General features: G+C 44.3%; 1 protein-coding gene across 1 annotated transcript in view; it reads right to left on the bottom strand.

Annotated features, from left to right (window-relative positions):
- Positions 1–4,072: 4,072 nt before the first annotated feature.
- Positions 4,073–15,869, bottom strand: part of LOC146666945 (receptor-type tyrosine-protein phosphatase beta-like) — a 29,934-nt gene continuing 18,137 nt past the window's right edge. The window contains exons 13-33 of the mRNA XM_085415096.1: positions 15,420–15,683; positions 15,054–15,323; positions 11,961–12,224; positions 11,570–11,836; positions 11,023–11,313; positions 10,671–10,949; positions 10,442–10,591; positions 9,797–10,073; positions 9,454–9,566; positions 9,241–9,346; positions 9,079–9,156; positions 8,141–8,158; positions 7,972–8,053; positions 7,665–7,755; positions 7,508–7,584; positions 6,897–7,031; positions 6,683–6,805; positions 6,382–6,545; positions 5,980–6,115; positions 5,335–5,428; positions 4,073–4,441 (exon numbers count right to left, since the gene is read on the bottom strand). Coding sequence (XP_085271222.1) covers positions 5,339–5,428; positions 5,980–6,115; positions 6,382–6,545; positions 6,683–6,805; positions 6,897–7,031; positions 7,508–7,584; positions 7,665–7,755; positions 7,972–8,053; positions 8,141–8,158; positions 9,079–9,156; positions 9,241–9,346; positions 9,454–9,566; positions 9,797–10,073; positions 10,442–10,591; positions 10,671–10,949; positions 11,023–11,313; positions 11,570–11,836; positions 11,961–12,224; positions 15,054–15,323; positions 15,420–15,683 — 3,275 coding nt within the window. The 3' untranslated portion in view covers positions 4,073–4,441; positions 5,335–5,338. The remainder of the gene's footprint in view (positions 4,442–5,334; positions 5,429–5,979; positions 6,116–6,381; positions 6,546–6,682; positions 6,806–6,896; positions 7,032–7,507; positions 7,585–7,664; positions 7,756–7,971; positions 8,054–8,140; positions 8,159–9,078; positions 9,157–9,240; positions 9,347–9,453; positions 9,567–9,796; positions 10,074–10,441; positions 10,592–10,670; positions 10,950–11,022; positions 11,314–11,569; positions 11,837–11,960; positions 12,225–15,053; positions 15,324–15,419; positions 15,684–15,869) is intronic.

The raw sequence follows: 15,869 nt of genomic DNA, 5'->3' as shown, positions 1-15,869 counted from the left end.
TTTTGTAACGAGTAGAATAAGATTTTTATTTCAGTCTACACTCTGCAGCAGATAACATCCTTCTGTTATTTTTTTACAAGGTTCTTCGCTGTTATTTTGGGCTTTTATTGTGAAAAGCTGGGACAGGAAGAATCCATTTTTTCACATTATTATAACTAATCAACCTTCCTATATTGATCAAACAGCGGTGATCAAATAATCCTCAGCTGATATCTGTTTGAATCGCACGACTTCAGAGAGGGAAGTTTAAATTTTAGTCTTATTTTGGAAGCTTCAGCAGAGTTTTAATCTGGGTTTATCTCCTTCCAGAGGAATCTGGATTTACTCAGCTCCTCCTGTCAGATCCCTGTTCTCCACCAGTGCTGGGTCTAGAGCCAGATCCTTGTGGTTGCAGGACGTTGGCGTCTTTAGCGCAGTGTCAGTGGAGAAGAGGCGAAAACCTCCTTGGCCGTGATGAGCTGATGATACAGAAGGTAAAAGCTGTGACTGAGTTAGGACATGAATGCTGTTTGCGTCCTCTGAAGGAAAGGAGCTTCAGTGCTTCCTTTCCAGTATTTAAGTCTGAAATCATTAGCCGTTTCCGGCCCGGGTCCAAACTTCGCTTCAAGTCCCAAAGTCGAAGAAACACTGCGGCACCACTGAGACTTACAAACTGTCTAAATCAGGGGTCGGCAACCTTTCTGATGACTAGTGCCATTTAAAATTTCCTCAGAAGTCAGTGTGCTGTATGATTGCATTAGCAATCAATTTAATAACAACGCTCTATATTAACAGTTACACACTGTATAGAATAACTTTATAGATTATTTGTTGGCAGATGTTGGCAGCTATCAGCACCATGCAGGACAGACGAGCTCTACAGAGGGTTGTGCGGTCAGCTGAGCGCACCATCCACTCCGAGCTCCCTGACCTGCACTCAATCTACAGCAGGCGGTGCTGGACCAAGGCCAGGAAGATCGTGAAGGACCTCAGCCATCCCAACAACAGACTGTTCTCTCTGCTGAGGTCAGGAAAGCGATTCCGCTCCCTGAAGACCAACACAGAGAGACTGAGGAGGAGCTTCTTCCCGCAGGCGATACGGTCTCTCAATCACACCACCACACAGTACTGACCCACACATATGGTTCTTACACACACACTGGACTTTCTGGACTTTGGTTTCACTTCATCACTTAAATCACTTTAAGCATATTTGCACTGCACAAGACATAATGTGGATCGCACAACACTGGTCACTATATTCTTCATTTCCAGTTAATACTTGTACAGCTGCTGTTATTGTGTATATATTTATTTATATTTCTTCATACATTCTTATATAGTTCTATTGTGTATTTTGTTGTACAGTTATTTTATTTTCAACTTTAATTTATATATTTTATTTTATTATTTCCCAGTTAAATTTACCCTTCATTCTAATTTGTGTTGTACAGTTATTTCATTTTTAACCTTAATTTATATTTTATTCCTTCCTAGTTAAATTTACCCTTTTTAATTTTTCATATTTATTTCCTATCTTATTCATAGCCTTTTCCTTTTTTGTTTTCTTTAGGTCACGAGCAGTTGTCCAAGCATTTCACTGCATATCGTACTGTGTATGACTGTGTACGTGACAAATAAAATTTGAATTTGAATTTGAATTTGAATAGTTATCAGCTACTTTGACACAAAAAAAGACTTCTTATCCATAACAGCAAATGAACTGTACAACAGAAAATACAAATGCTATTTATGGTCTCCTCACAGCAATGATAAGAAAAATAAACTGGGCCAATATGGCATGTTTGGTAATACAGAGATACACATTTATGTCTTTTTTCATTGTAGCTGAAGTCCGGGACAAACTGTGTTCCTTCTCAGCTCAACACGAAACGCATAATATTTTCTCTGAATGCGGGGCGATTTCATTTTTACGGGACTGTTGGCAACTCTAATAACAAATCTTATAATAAAATAGTGATGGTAAATTTGATTATTTTTACTGAATCGAGTTTTAATAAGTCACTCACCAAAGTGAATTGGTTTTTGAGTCATTTGATTCACTGAGTCAGTTGACCAGAGAGTGCAAAAAATGTACATTTTCACTCAAACTTAATTTGTTTCTCTTTTCATGTAAATCCTACTGCTAAGATGAGTGATTCTAAAAGAAAACAACTATTTTACAGAGCAAAAAAGAGCAAAAACATTTCTAAAAATTAAGCAATTTCCTATCAAAATTGCTTAATAAACATTTATTTTGTTTATTTTTATTTTATTAGTATTTTCCTTAAATGTGTCAAATATATATTTTCTCATCTAAATGTCCACTGAGCTGTGAGCCAGGGGGCGGTAATGCGCCTTAACATTGGTTGCCAACCAAGAAGAAGAAGAAGCTGTGAGCCAGGAGGGAGGGGGTGAGTAGCTCAAATGTGCTGTTAGCATGTTAGCAGAGCGATGCTACTGTGAACCGAGGAGCTATTGTCTTGATGTGAGCTTCTACTCAGGGTTTTTTCTTCCAGTTCAGAGCAGAAATCATTTTGTTAAGAAACTGGATGTTGTGTTTTTCTCCACAATTTTAATTATAAGCTAATACATTGCTGCTAACAGCAACAGGGATGAGTCAGTGAGTCAGTTGGGCTTGTGAATCATGATTCATGAATCAGTAAAGTGATTCTCGAGTATTGAACGATTCATTCATGATTCGCACATCACTATAATAAAATAAAGTTCACTATCAGTAATGTCATAGCACCCACCCAGCTGTATAGAAACTCCGTCATGCTAGCTAGCACGCAGTACGAGTTATTGTAACTGACTGTAAAAAGTCAGCGCAACGAAAATAAACTCCACCTGAACTTGGTTTATATCTGACCCAGATAGACTGCAGGTCATAACTTCTTACCTGAAGTTCAGTTCACCTGACACGCAGACCGGCGGCTGCCTCGGGTCTCTCCTCCTGCCTCCCCTTTCTCTCATCCACCTGCTGGCCTCCACCACTTGCTAATGTTACTGAATCTGTGGAAGCACCGCCATAGCCACCACCAAACAACTGAGTTATTTTTACACACCAGCCAGCATCTGGCCAATCCACCACCTTTCATTGTTTATACCGTTACAAAAATAATAATAATAATAATAATAATTGGGCCACCGAGCAAATGCCTGGTATGCCGATGGCCAGTCCAGCTATGGTCGTGGCTTGCCAACCCTGGGCACGAAGCCTGGATCTGTAATAAAATGATCAGTGTGGCTGCTTTACCAGGTGTAGCAATTAAGTTTAACATCCAGGCATCCATTAAAAAGGAAAAGGATTTATGAAGTTTAACAGATTTAGAAGTTAGCAGGAAGTTAGCTCGCTAGTTTACACCTGAACATGATATAGCATGTTCTGACTGAGAGATTGATTATGATAGCAGAGCTATCAGAGTTACAAACTGCTTTCACCAGATAGCAACACAATTTCGATCCACTCCTCACGTGTTAACCTCTTCGACATGTCAATGGCTGTGAACAAAGAGAAACTTGTAAATAACTCATGAAAGAATAAAGTTACGTTGAAACCAAGCACACCATTGTTTTTCTTGTGACATTACCAATAAGTTTGATGTGTCACATGGCCCTCTTCCTATTGAAAAAACAAAAGTTGTATCCAAGATGGCCGACTTCTAAATGGTCACCATGGTCACCGCCCATCTTGAGGCGTTTGCCCCCTCACATATACTAATGTGCCACAAACAGGACTTTAGTATCACCAACCATTCCCATGTTATTACGCTGTATCCATATAAATGGCCTACCCTGTATAACAAGATACAAAGCATGTTAAAAACACAACAGACTTATTAAACGCAGAGTAGTTTGGACCCGGAAGCAGGATTTATCAGATCATCAGTTAAAGACCGGATAGGATCTCCTTTAGGAAGCACTGAAGCAGGAGAGGAGACGATTTCGTCCCATAATTCATAGTGAAAAACATCTTTTGTTTTAGAAGCTTTATGTTCTTTTTTTTCTTGCGCTCAGAGTTCAGTTGTACTGAAATAATCCTGCTCAGATTATCATAGAGTTTCTGGATGAATAATTAGAGAGCTGATAATTTTGTGTTGTGTGTTTAATAAGCTGCTCACATACAGACGAGCACAGGTACACTTACAGGTACAAGCACAGGTAAACTTACAGGTATGAGCACCTGTGACAGAGATATAAACAGGACAACAGAAACTCAACCAAGAAACTGGAGCCAATATTCCAGCAAATCAAACACATAGGAGATGATACAACCAATAATCTATAGATAATCTATACAGAAAGACATCACACAGCTGAACATAAATTAAAACAAATTAAAGTTATAAACATTTCTCTGTGACATACGAACACTGTAGAAAAATATATGGACATGTCTCTCTGAAGAGCTCAGCAATGGCTCAGCAGTCAGTACAATCGTTACGGTCAGGGTCAGCGTCTGTGGAAAGGACCAATAACCCATCAATAAGCCGTCAGTAACCTGTCAATAATCCTTCAATAATCTGTCAGTAACCTGTTAATAATCTGTCAATAAGCCATCAATAACCCATCAATAACCTGTCAATAATCGTCATAAAACGGCAACAACCTGTCAATAACCTATAAATAAGATGTCAATAACCCATCAATAATCTGTCACTAGCCTGTCAATAACTTCTCAATAAGCCGTCATTAACCTGTCAATAACCTGTCAATGAGCTGTCAATAGCCTGTCAGTAACCTGTCAATAACTTCTCTATAAGCCGTCAATAACCCATCTGTATCCTGTAAATAACCTGTCAATAACCCATCAATAATCTGTCATTAACCTGTCAATAACGGCTCAATAAGCCGTCAATAACTTCTCAATAACCCATAAATAACCTGTCAATAAGCCGTCAATAACCTGTCATTAACCTGTCAATAACCTGATGTTAATCTGAGGCTCCATGTCTGTTAAATGGTAAACAGACTGGTTATAGTGCTTTTGTTCTCTGTCTGAGCACTCAAAGCGCTTTACACAGCTAATTCATTCACCCAATCACACCCATTCACACAGGCACTTCTTCTAAGTTTAAGTGCTGAGTATCTAACATTCACACACATTCACACTCCGATGGATGCATCGGAGAGCAACTTGGGGTTAGTATCTTGCCCAAGGATATTTGGCATGCAGACTGGAGCAGCCTGGGATTGAACCACCGACCTTCTGGTAAGTGGCTGATCTGCTCTGCCACCTGAGCTACAGCCACCCCGTAAAAAGGACCAATAATCTGTCAATAATGTGTTCATAATCTGAGGGTGGTAATCTGATATGTAGGATCAATAATATGAAGGTTATCAATGACTCACCGCCTCACATCCTGTACATTCCCTCCTGCTCGCTGCGTAGCTTCCTGGCTCTGAGAACGTCTCTGACACACTGATGCAGGTATGCATACTGCACCTGTGGAGAGGTGGCAGGTGAGTCACACCTGAGCTCAGATTACAAAATATCATTTTCAGTCTGACAGCAGAGATTATGGGATTATTACAGGAGTCTATCATTTCAGCCTGGGGGATTATTTTAGTCACCTGTGACTGAGTGCCTTCAGGTGTTTGTCAGGACCAGTTTTAGAAACACAGATTAGCCAGTCAGGACAAACTGAAAAAAACCCGTCTTGTAAACAGGAGATCTTGGGTTCCGTTGATATATTTAATATTTACATTTGCTCAGCTCAGGAAAGCTCTCAGAGGACATCTCTGGACCATCTCATAGCATCAGACATGAAAACAAATTGAAGTATGTAAATAATAAGTCTGAACTCATTCAGGTTCTCAGCAGCAGTTTCAGTGCTGAAATCCCAAATGTGAAATTTCAGTCATCATACCAGATTAAACAATTTTCAAACTACAAATATGGCTGACACACAGAAAAGGAAGAGTCGATTAAAAGTGCAGAGATAGATGCCACATAACGGCATACAAACGTTTGCCCCCATGAAGCATTGGTCCTACCTCAGTCTGCACCATGTGGGATCGATGGAGTCGCAGGTCAAACACGGCGCTGTAGATATCCACCGTGTCTTTGGCGTCCAGTTGCTGCAGCACTCGATCCAGGACAATGAAAGTCCCCGTCCGGCCCACACCGGCGCTGACAAAAAGACCAAAGTCCAGTCAAAAAACACGTCGTATACTGACCACAGCTAATGAGCAGGATGGTCCACATTAGTCCACAAACACAAATTAGCGTGTTATACTGGTGAAAAACATAAGGGTTCTCAGACTATGAGGTTTCTGTTGGTTTAGCTATAATTACTTCTCATCTGACCATGTGATGCTTCACACAGTTTGAGATTCTAGGAATTCAGTGGTTCGTCACTCTGAAGAGGCTGATATTTTAAGGGCACAATGAGGTACCTGCAGTGGACTACAGTGGCTCCAGATCCCGAAGTCCTGTTGACGTAGTCTCGGACAGTACGGACAAACTGGATGAGGGACTGAGTGGTCTCTGGGACACCGTGGTCCGGCCACACCGTGTAGTGAAACTGACGAACCAGGCGGCTGAAGCCGAGCTGCTCCTCCTGCAACGCACAGTCACATTAAACTGAGGTGGGATCGTTTTCTTGTTTCTCAAGAATAAAACGAAACAAGCGTTCGAGCCGTCTTTCGCACTCAAACCGGTTCTGTAACAAAGATGACAGCTGTCAGTGAAACGTACGCTGTAGATGTTAAACTCTCTGATCGTCCACTCAGGTAGAACCGATTCTGACAGCATCTGGACGATCAGGTCTCCGTAGTACAGAGGATCCTGATCGAATGGCCAGTAGTGATCACATTTCACCTGGATGGAGGAAGAGGAGGAAAACCTCACTGTTTCAGGCTGATGAGTTTGTGAAGATGGTTTCTGTAATCATTGCCTCTGTGCTACCCACCCTTCCTTTCTCCACACACTGAGTGACCATCACCACATTGTGGACATTCTGCTCCCAAACCATCTTCCAGAAGTCGTCTTTAGTTCCAGGCAGAGGACCCTGTGTGGCGATGTACTCCCGCCGGAAGCTGTTACCCTGAAAACAGAGAGCGTGAACCCCCCGAAATTCGGACAACCCCTGTGACTGACTCATAGGAGTCTATGAGAAAATGATGCTACTGCTCACACGCTCTCTAACCTCGGTAAACACTTTATCGTCTTTGTCTCAGGTTTCAGAGACCAGCTTCATCATCTCGTCTTCACCCATCCTGCTCTTAACTTCTAAATGAGTCTTTATCGAGATCAGTCTTTGCAATGGACTTCTTCACATCCAACCAAAATTAAACCCTGTCCTAACTAAGCCAGGTGTGTTTGTGTTGCAATCATTGTATGGTCACCAAAAAACACCGACTGGCAAGCTGCGAAATGAAGTAACGATGAAGGAGAAGCTATTAGGTGGCCCTACTCACCTGAGTAAAAACTAAGATGCACTGCATGTTTTTATGTTTTCACTCTTTACTGCTCTTTGAAGGAGTCTCCAGTGTGGTGCATGTCAAGTCTGTACTGACTTACTGGGATGTAACTGGCATTGATGTAGTCAGAGCAGGGGTCGTCATCAACGTAGGACAGCTTGACCCTCGTCGAGTCGTCTGAATACGAGAAAGGCAGTTAGACCCAGACCTTCTACAACCCGGTGATCTCTTATTGTGTCTGTGGGCTCTTGACTCACAGGGCAGGATGTTATTGTATCGGTTCTTTCCCCGGTTCTCCGGCAGCAGAGCCGAGTCCAGAGGCTGGTTACGACCGACGTCCTTCAGATCCTGATAGGGAGAAAATAAAAGCGATTCACAACACAAACAAAGGCCCACTCTGAACACTCTTAAACGTCAAAATAGTGAAAACAGACAGGATAAACCCTGGATCTAACATCCTTCACAATCCTCAATGTTGCCACAAGTTTTTTATTCTTGGGGGATGTGATATGCTGAAGCTGGGGTCTTTCAAAGAGGAACAAATTAGTTTTATTGATTGCTGACCTCATACTCCTCTGACATCAGGTAGTTGGAGTCAGCCTGTAGTTTGCTGTAGTGAGACTCAAAGTTCACAATCTTAATGGGACTGCAGGAGAAAAGAAAACATTTAAAACCAGAAAAATTCACAAAAGGTCAAAGATGAACCTGAAGCAGTGTGAACGGGATTACAGACCTGGAGATTCGACGGCTGCTGAGGAGCAAAAGGCAGGGAGAGAGAGAGAGAGACCTCAGAGTTTAAACCTAATGATGCATTTTCATCTGTACACACATGCAGTACTACATGCAGTACTACATGCATTAATCAGAACCTCCTCTGAAAGAAAAAACAAGCTGTCACAATGCAATCACATGTCTGCAGAAACAAAGGCAAAAAGTACTCTGACTGTAGTATCAGTTCAGTTCTGATGCTGCCTGTGATACCTTCAGCAGGTAAGGGAGCTGAAGGTGCTGCAGCACCCCCTGGTGGATTTTAGAGGACATGCATGTCCATCAGTGTATCATGCAGGTAAGGGAATTCCAGAAAGCTGATTCTGTTTATTCGGACATCTTCAGTGGGAGACACGTTTCATCATCGTCCAGGTGACTTCTTCAATCTCAGCTGACTGCAGGTTTCAACCTTATGAACAGGACATTTGCACAGTGACTGAAACTATCGTCCTTCCAAAAGACCTGTGGAGACCATCTCTGAATCGAGGAGGGGGCCTAAGGGTCACCATCTTACAATGCTGTGAGACTCATGGCCATCGATCAATGATCACAGATCGGTGATCGTGACATTTTCCATATTAATGATCATAAACTGACCTCACAGCCCATTGGTCACCAGTGGTGCTAGACTCAGTCATTGTGCAGGTGCTTATAAGGTTGATACCTGCAGTCAGCTGGGACTAAAGAAGTCACCTGATGATAATGAAACATTTCTCCCACTGAAGACGTCCAGATGAACAGGATCAACTTTCTGGGTAAAAAACTCTAATGATTTTATTTCATATCAACGGTGGTGAGAGTTTGCACTCTTACTGTTTCATTTCAAATGTGTTGTATAGAGTGTTATGAAAGGTGAGTCACTGTGCAAACATCCCTGAACATTATTGATTATTGATTACTTACCCTCTGACACCCAGCTGGTTCCCCGCTGCTGCTCTCTCTCTCCTCATATTTATCCTGACCTCCAGCCTCTCTTCCTCACTGGTGGAAACACAGCAGCACCGTTTAACCTAAACAAAGATAAGCAGGTGTACCTTACAGACAGGTGCATCCTCTGATACTCACACTTTGCGAGTTCTGTGCCTGCAGACAAACAGAGCAGTGATTCCCACAATCACAGCAGCGAGGAAGAGTCCAGCACTTACACCTTCGATGACACCGCTCAGAGGCTCTGCAGGAGGAAACACAACTGTGATACTTTTCTGAATTTTTCACCTGCACCTGCTCGTCCCAGCTTGACCTCGGGTGTATTTTAATCGAGCTAAGGTTTGTTCTCACCAGCCTCAGTGATGATGGGCTGCGATAGGCAGGTGTCAGAGAACAGTGGAGACAAGACACTCAAGTCCTTTGCATCATCATCAAACAGCTGAGTGAAAGCTCGGACGCTGATCCTGGAGACAAACACAGATGCCCCTAAGGTTATTCACGCAACGCCTGACCTTAGAGATAACGCTGGAGCAAAAAGTCTACAGGGCTGAAAGTTTCAGAGATGATGAGCTGGTTCTAACAAACCATTAAGGCTCCAGGTTTCTGGTCAGTCTACCGCCCTGGAGTGCTGCAGTTTGGAGGAAGTGGACACGGAGTCAAGTACCTGACATTCATGCAGAGGATTTTTCAGTACCTGTAGGCAGTCTTTGGCTTCAGGGGTCCATCACAGAAGTGGTTCAGCTCTCCACTAGACTCTGGGTCCTGGTCTGAGCCTCTGGCATCACAGGTGCCCCCTAGCAAGTCCATCCCAGTCCCCAAGCTGATGTTAAAGCTCTGGGTGGTGCTGTCAGGGCTCTCGGTGCATCGGCTGGGGAAATAGCTGGTCTGGTAGGACCTGATGGAGCTGTTGGAGCTGTAGTCCAGGTAGGAGGGCAGTGGGTGCTTCTGCTCCAGCTGCATTAGGCTAACATCTTCAAAAACAAACCAGAAGATTCAGGATTAGATTATTGCATCCTATTATCTGTCCATCCATTATTGTTTCCGTTATCCATCTATTCATTTGTGTATTATTAATGTCAACATGCACTCATTATTATTTCATCATCATCCATAATTCCATAATCCATCCCATTATCCATTATTTATCCCAAAAGAAGAGGTATGAGGGAATGGTAAAAAAAATGACAGAACACACAATTTAAGGCCGATACCACCAAGTGAAGTCAGGTGACCAGAACAACAGGAAGGAGATCCAAGAGGAGTTACTACAGATTCTTTTTAGGAGGATCATCCAATTAGAAGAATTCCAGTAAACTGGCCTTATGTGGATGCTGCTCACCTTCAGACTCAGTCACCACTACAGTGAAGTACTTAACAGCTCCATTAACGTCACTGAACCAGCTGCAGTTAAACTGGAAGGAGATGGAGGACTTGGTGACCACAGCAGACTGCTCACTGACCCGGGTACCGGAGGGGGGCACAGGAGGACCTTCAAGAGTCAACAGGAGGACAGCATGTTAAACACCCTCCGTCATGCTGAGGACATGTTAACTTCCACTCGCTCTTACGGTCAAGCATGGTGACCACGTTGTCCTGAGCCTCGTCGCTGGGCTTCCCACCAGACATGACCTTCACAGAGACTGTGTAGTGTTTGTGAGGCTCCAGCTCAGTGATGATGTAGCTGTTGGAGTCCTGCTCAGCGAGTCTGGAGTACATCAGTGTGTGGGAATCCTTGTGGAGACACTCGATGGTGTAGGAGTCATAATCAGTGTCCGGGGTTACCCAGGAGCAGGAGATGGAGGTGGAACTCTGAGGGCGACAGTGGAGGCTGTGGACTCTCTCTGGCTCTGTAGACGAAAGTAATGGAGTGAAACCACATGACAATTCACATCAGAATTGACATAAAGTGCTGCCACCTACTGGTGCGGATGCTTTTGCGGATAGGTGTGCTATAGGTAGGTGTGGCCCCAGGCTCTGTGGTCCCACTGACGGTGCGGAGGCTGAAGTTGTAGAGCCGTCCAGGGAACATCCCCCTCAGGATGCGGTTGCTAGACGTCCGGGTGTGGTACGGATTGATGATGGACAGCCGGTCCCGAGGAGTCCACTGCAGGTCAAAGTCATCATAGTCGGAGTCCACAGGGCCGCTCCATGTGATCTCCAGGGAGGTGTTGGTCACCCCCCTGAACAAGATGGAGGCAGGTGGTCTGGGAGCTGAGGAGGGACAGGATTTGTTGCTGATCAGAAACTATTCCGATTTGTGTGTCTCTGCTTAAAATTAGGATTTCTTCTGTTCTGCTCCTCGTGTTTCTAGACTTTATGTTTTAAAATGTCTCTTGTTACTTTATGTTGCGACTGTGTGCTGCACTGATAAAACTGGAAAAATGCCTTTTGCTAAACCACTGAAACTGCTGACTGAATATCAAGGAATACTGAGGTGATCTGAGCTCTAACAGAAGCTGCATCTTACCCGTCCGGCCCAGGGTGCTCGCCCTGTTGCTGAGCCCGCCGCTCTGGCTCAGCACCTCAGCTCGATACAGGCGACCCGCTACAAGGCCTGAGAAGATGAACCCTGTGGCCTCTGAGCCCAGCTGATGCATGGCCTGCTGAGAACCGTTGGGGTTGTAGAGATACAGCTGGTATCCACTTAGATCACCTCCACCATGCTCCCAGTTTACCCAAAGACTGTCAGACTGGTTTCCACTCTTAGCTTTCAGGAACGCTGCAGCTGACGGGACTGAAGAGAAACACGATCACTGATACAATCTGCAAGTCCACTCTTCGGGTACAGAAGGCATAATATCCTTTACATTTTATTTCCAGTCAAGGACCGTGTACTCTGGAGGACCAGCTGGTCTCACCTGTTCTGGTGTAGATGGAGGTCTGGTTGGTCTGGTCTCCACTGTGGATCTGGATCAACATCTTGTAAGGAGCACCAGGTCTGAGGCCCTGAAAAGTACACTGCTGACTGTTGGACTGGACGCGCTTTTTCTCGTGCAGCTGGTCATTACGATCATACAGAAAAACTTCATACAGCTGAAAGTCTCCCTCTGGTGGCGACCAGTGGAAGGACAGGCTGGTGGTGGTGTTTGCAGTGACGGCCAGATTGGTGACCACCGCTGGGTCTACAGGAGAAGGGACGAGGGAAGCTTTTAACTTTCACTAAATTTCATCAATCATACTGTGTACTTGAGGAGAGAAATCAAGAGTTTCTCACACATCACTGTAAATCGATTTTAGGTCAAACCACCAGAACCTGGTGAGTTATTCATCTTCTTTCTCAGTATTGTTCCAACTAAATAGTCTAAGGCAGCGGTCTCCAACCTTTTTTGCGCCACGGACCGGTTTATGCCCGACAATATTTTCACGGACCGGCCTTTAAGGTGTCGCGGATAAATACAACAAAATAAAACTAGTACTGGTACCGAAAAAAAGAAGATTTATTCATAACACACGTGAAAAGACCCAGGAAAGCCGAGTAAACGATAAAAACGATAACAAAATAACACTGAAAACCGATAAAAACCCTGAAAACCAAACATTTCACACCTGAGCCTCAACTCTCGCGGCCCAGTACCAAACGACTCATGGACCGGTACCGGTCCGAGGCCCGGGGGTTGGGGACCGCTGGTCTAAGGGGCTTGGAAAGAAAAGCGTCTGGACGTCTTTAAGTTGCTTGAAGACGTTTCACTTCTTATCCGAGAAGCTTCTTCAGTTCTAGAGTCAAATGGTGGAGAGTCCCAGATTTAAACCCTGTGGGAGTACCCCCCCCCCCCCCCCACCCCCAAAGGGGGACAAAGGACCCCCTGATGATCCTCTACCTGATCACATGAGCCAAGGTGTGAAAACGGGTGTGGGTCACAATCAGCCAGGGTTTCGGGTGAGCTCATTGTGAAACCTGACCCCAACCCTGGTTTCCTGAGGTCAGATGGCCCAGGATGTGAGTGGGCGTTAAGGCGTCTGGGAAGGATCTCAAAACTGGATTATAGATGGCAGACAGTTTGTGTTGTAAACCACCGCCTCTGTTCAAAGATGGTCGCTCACAGCGGACATAAATGGCTTCTTTTACTCCTCTTTGAAACCATCTGTCCTCTCTGTCAATGTGAACATTGGCATCCCCTGTGGAGGTGGCTCTTCTATGTTGTGCCATGCGCTTGTGAAGTGGCTGTTTGGTCTCTCCAATGTAGAGGTCTGAGCATCCCTCGCTACACTGTACAGCATACACCACATTGTTAAGTTTGTGTTTTGGAGTTTTGTCAACTAAATACTTTCTCAAAATATTCTGACTTGTCTATAAAATGTACAGTGGGATGCAAAAGTTTGGGCAACCTTGTTAATAGTCATTATTTTCCTGTATAAATTGTTGGTTGGTACAATAAAAAACATCAGTTAAATATATATAGGAGACACACACAGTGATATTTGAGAAGTGAAATGAAGTTTATTGGATTCACAGAAAGTGTGCAATAGTTGTTTAAACAAAATCAGGCAGGTGCATAAATTTGGGCACCGTTGGCATTTTATTGATTCCAAAACCTGTAGAACTAATTATTGGAACTCAAATTGGCTCGGTAAGCTCAGTGACCCCTGACCTACATACACAGGTGAATCCAATAATGAGAAAGAGTATTTAAGGGGGTCAATTGTAAGTTTCCCTCCTCTTTTAATATTCTCTGAGTAGCAACACTGGGGTCTCAAAACAACTCACAGATGACCTGAAGACAAAGATTGTTCACCATCATGGTTTAGGGGAAGGGCACAGAAAGCTGTCTCAGAGATGTAAGCCGTCTGTTCCCACAGTTAGGAACATATCGAGACAATGGAAGACCACAGGCTCAGTTCAAGTTAAGGCTCGAAGTGACAGACCAAGAAACATCTCGGATAGACAGAAGCGACGGTGAGAACAGTCAGAGTCGACCCACAGACCTGCACCAAAGACCTCCAACATCATGTTGCAGCAGATGGAGTCGCTGTGCATCGTTCAAACACTTGGCGCACTTTACACAAGGAGATGCTGTATGCCAGAGTGATGCAGAGGAAGCCTTTTCTCCACCCACAGCACAAACAGAGCCGCTAAAGCACATTTGGACAAACCAGCTTCATTCTGGAATAAGGTACTGTGGACTGATGAAACTAAAACTGAGTTATTTGGGGATAACAAGGGGCGTTATGCATGGAGGGAAAAGAACACAGCAAGAAAAACACCTGCTGCCTCCAGTAAAATATGGTGGTATGCTGTGGGGCTGTGTGGCCAGTGCAGGGACTGGGAATCTCGTCAAAGTTGATGGACACATGGATTCCACTCAGTATCAGCAGATTCTGGAGACCAATGTCCACGAATCAGTGACAAAGCTGAAGCTGCGCCGGGGCTGGATCTTTCAACCACCCGAGACACTGCTCAAAATCCACTAAAGCATTCATGCAGAGGAACAAGTACAACGTCCTGGAACGTTCATCTCAGCCCAGACCTGAATATTATTGAAAACCTGTGCTGTGAGTTAAAGAGAGCTGTCCATGCTCGGAAGCCATCAAACCTGAATGAACGAGAGATGTTTTGTAAAGAGGAATGGTCCAAAATACCTTCAACCACAATCCAGACTCTCACTGGAACCTACAGGAAGTGTTTAGAGGCTGGAATTTCTGCAAAAGGCGGATCTACTAAATATTGATTTCATTTCTTTTTTTGTAGATTCCAAATTTATGCACCTGCCTGATTTTGTTTAAACAATTATTGCACACTTTCTGTAAATCCAATAAACTTAATTTCACTTCTCAAATATCACTGTGTGTATCTCCTATGTGATATATTTAACTGACACTTTTTATTGTAACAACCAACGATTTATACAGGAAAATAATGACTATTAACAAGGCTGCCCAAACTTTTGCATCCCACTGTATAAAACATCAGGTTTTCCTCCATCACATTCAAAGTGAGAAACAGGAAGTCTTACTTGTCCGAGCCTCAGTGCTGACCCCAACACTGTGGACCCCGCCGCTGGTGGTCTGGACCACCACTCGATACTTCTTTCCTGGTGTGAGGCCGTCAAACTGCTGCCAGGTGTGTCCAAAGGGCTGAGAGACGTTTCTCACCATGCTGCCTCTGTCGTCCAGAACTTGGAGGACATATCCATCAGCCACACCCAGAGCCTCCTGCCAGCTCACCTGGATACTACAGGTGGTGTGGTGGGAGTCCACCTGGAGCCCTGTCACTGCAGAGGGGACTGAGGAACACAGGGATGATGCAGAGCGCAGTAAGGACCAGCTAATCTGTACGACAGCATGGTGTATATTCACTGTACAGAGGTGTGTCCTCTAACCTGTGCGCCCTGTGACCGTGTTGTTGTTCACCAGGTCTCCACTCACAGACTGAACCATGATGGTGTACACCTGGCCGGGCTGCAGGGAGCCGAACGTCACCTCGTTCTGGTGCTTGAGGACGCTTCGGGTACTTAACTTTCGGCTTTCTCTGTACAGAAACACGGAGAATCCGTCTACATCGCCCGGACCAGGAGTCCAGCTCACCATCAGACTGCTGCTGTCTCCACTGTTGCTAACGTGGATGTTCTTCACTTTACTGGGAACTGAAAGATGACAAAGAGCTTTTGATCTACAGCATTTTTGCTCTTTACGTCAAGGTTTAATGATGATGGTAATAATGGTGGTAATAAGTCTTAGTGGTAATCTGGTTAATTGTAGCTACCTGCTGCTGCTGATTTAGATGTAGAGATACTGTTCCCAGAGCAACTGCTGAGAAACTGCAGCGCCAC

The sequence above is a fragment of the Rhamphochromis longiceps genome, linkage group LG7, assembly GCF_057381845.1.
Source record: "Rhamphochromis longiceps isolate RC_006_pf linkage group LG7, R_longiceps_female_GT1.1, whole genome shotgun sequence".
NCBI classification, from domain to species: Eukaryota; Metazoa; Chordata; class Actinopteri; order Cichliformes; family Cichlidae; genus Rhamphochromis; species Rhamphochromis longiceps.
This window is presented reverse-complemented; position numbering and strand designations above follow the sequence as displayed.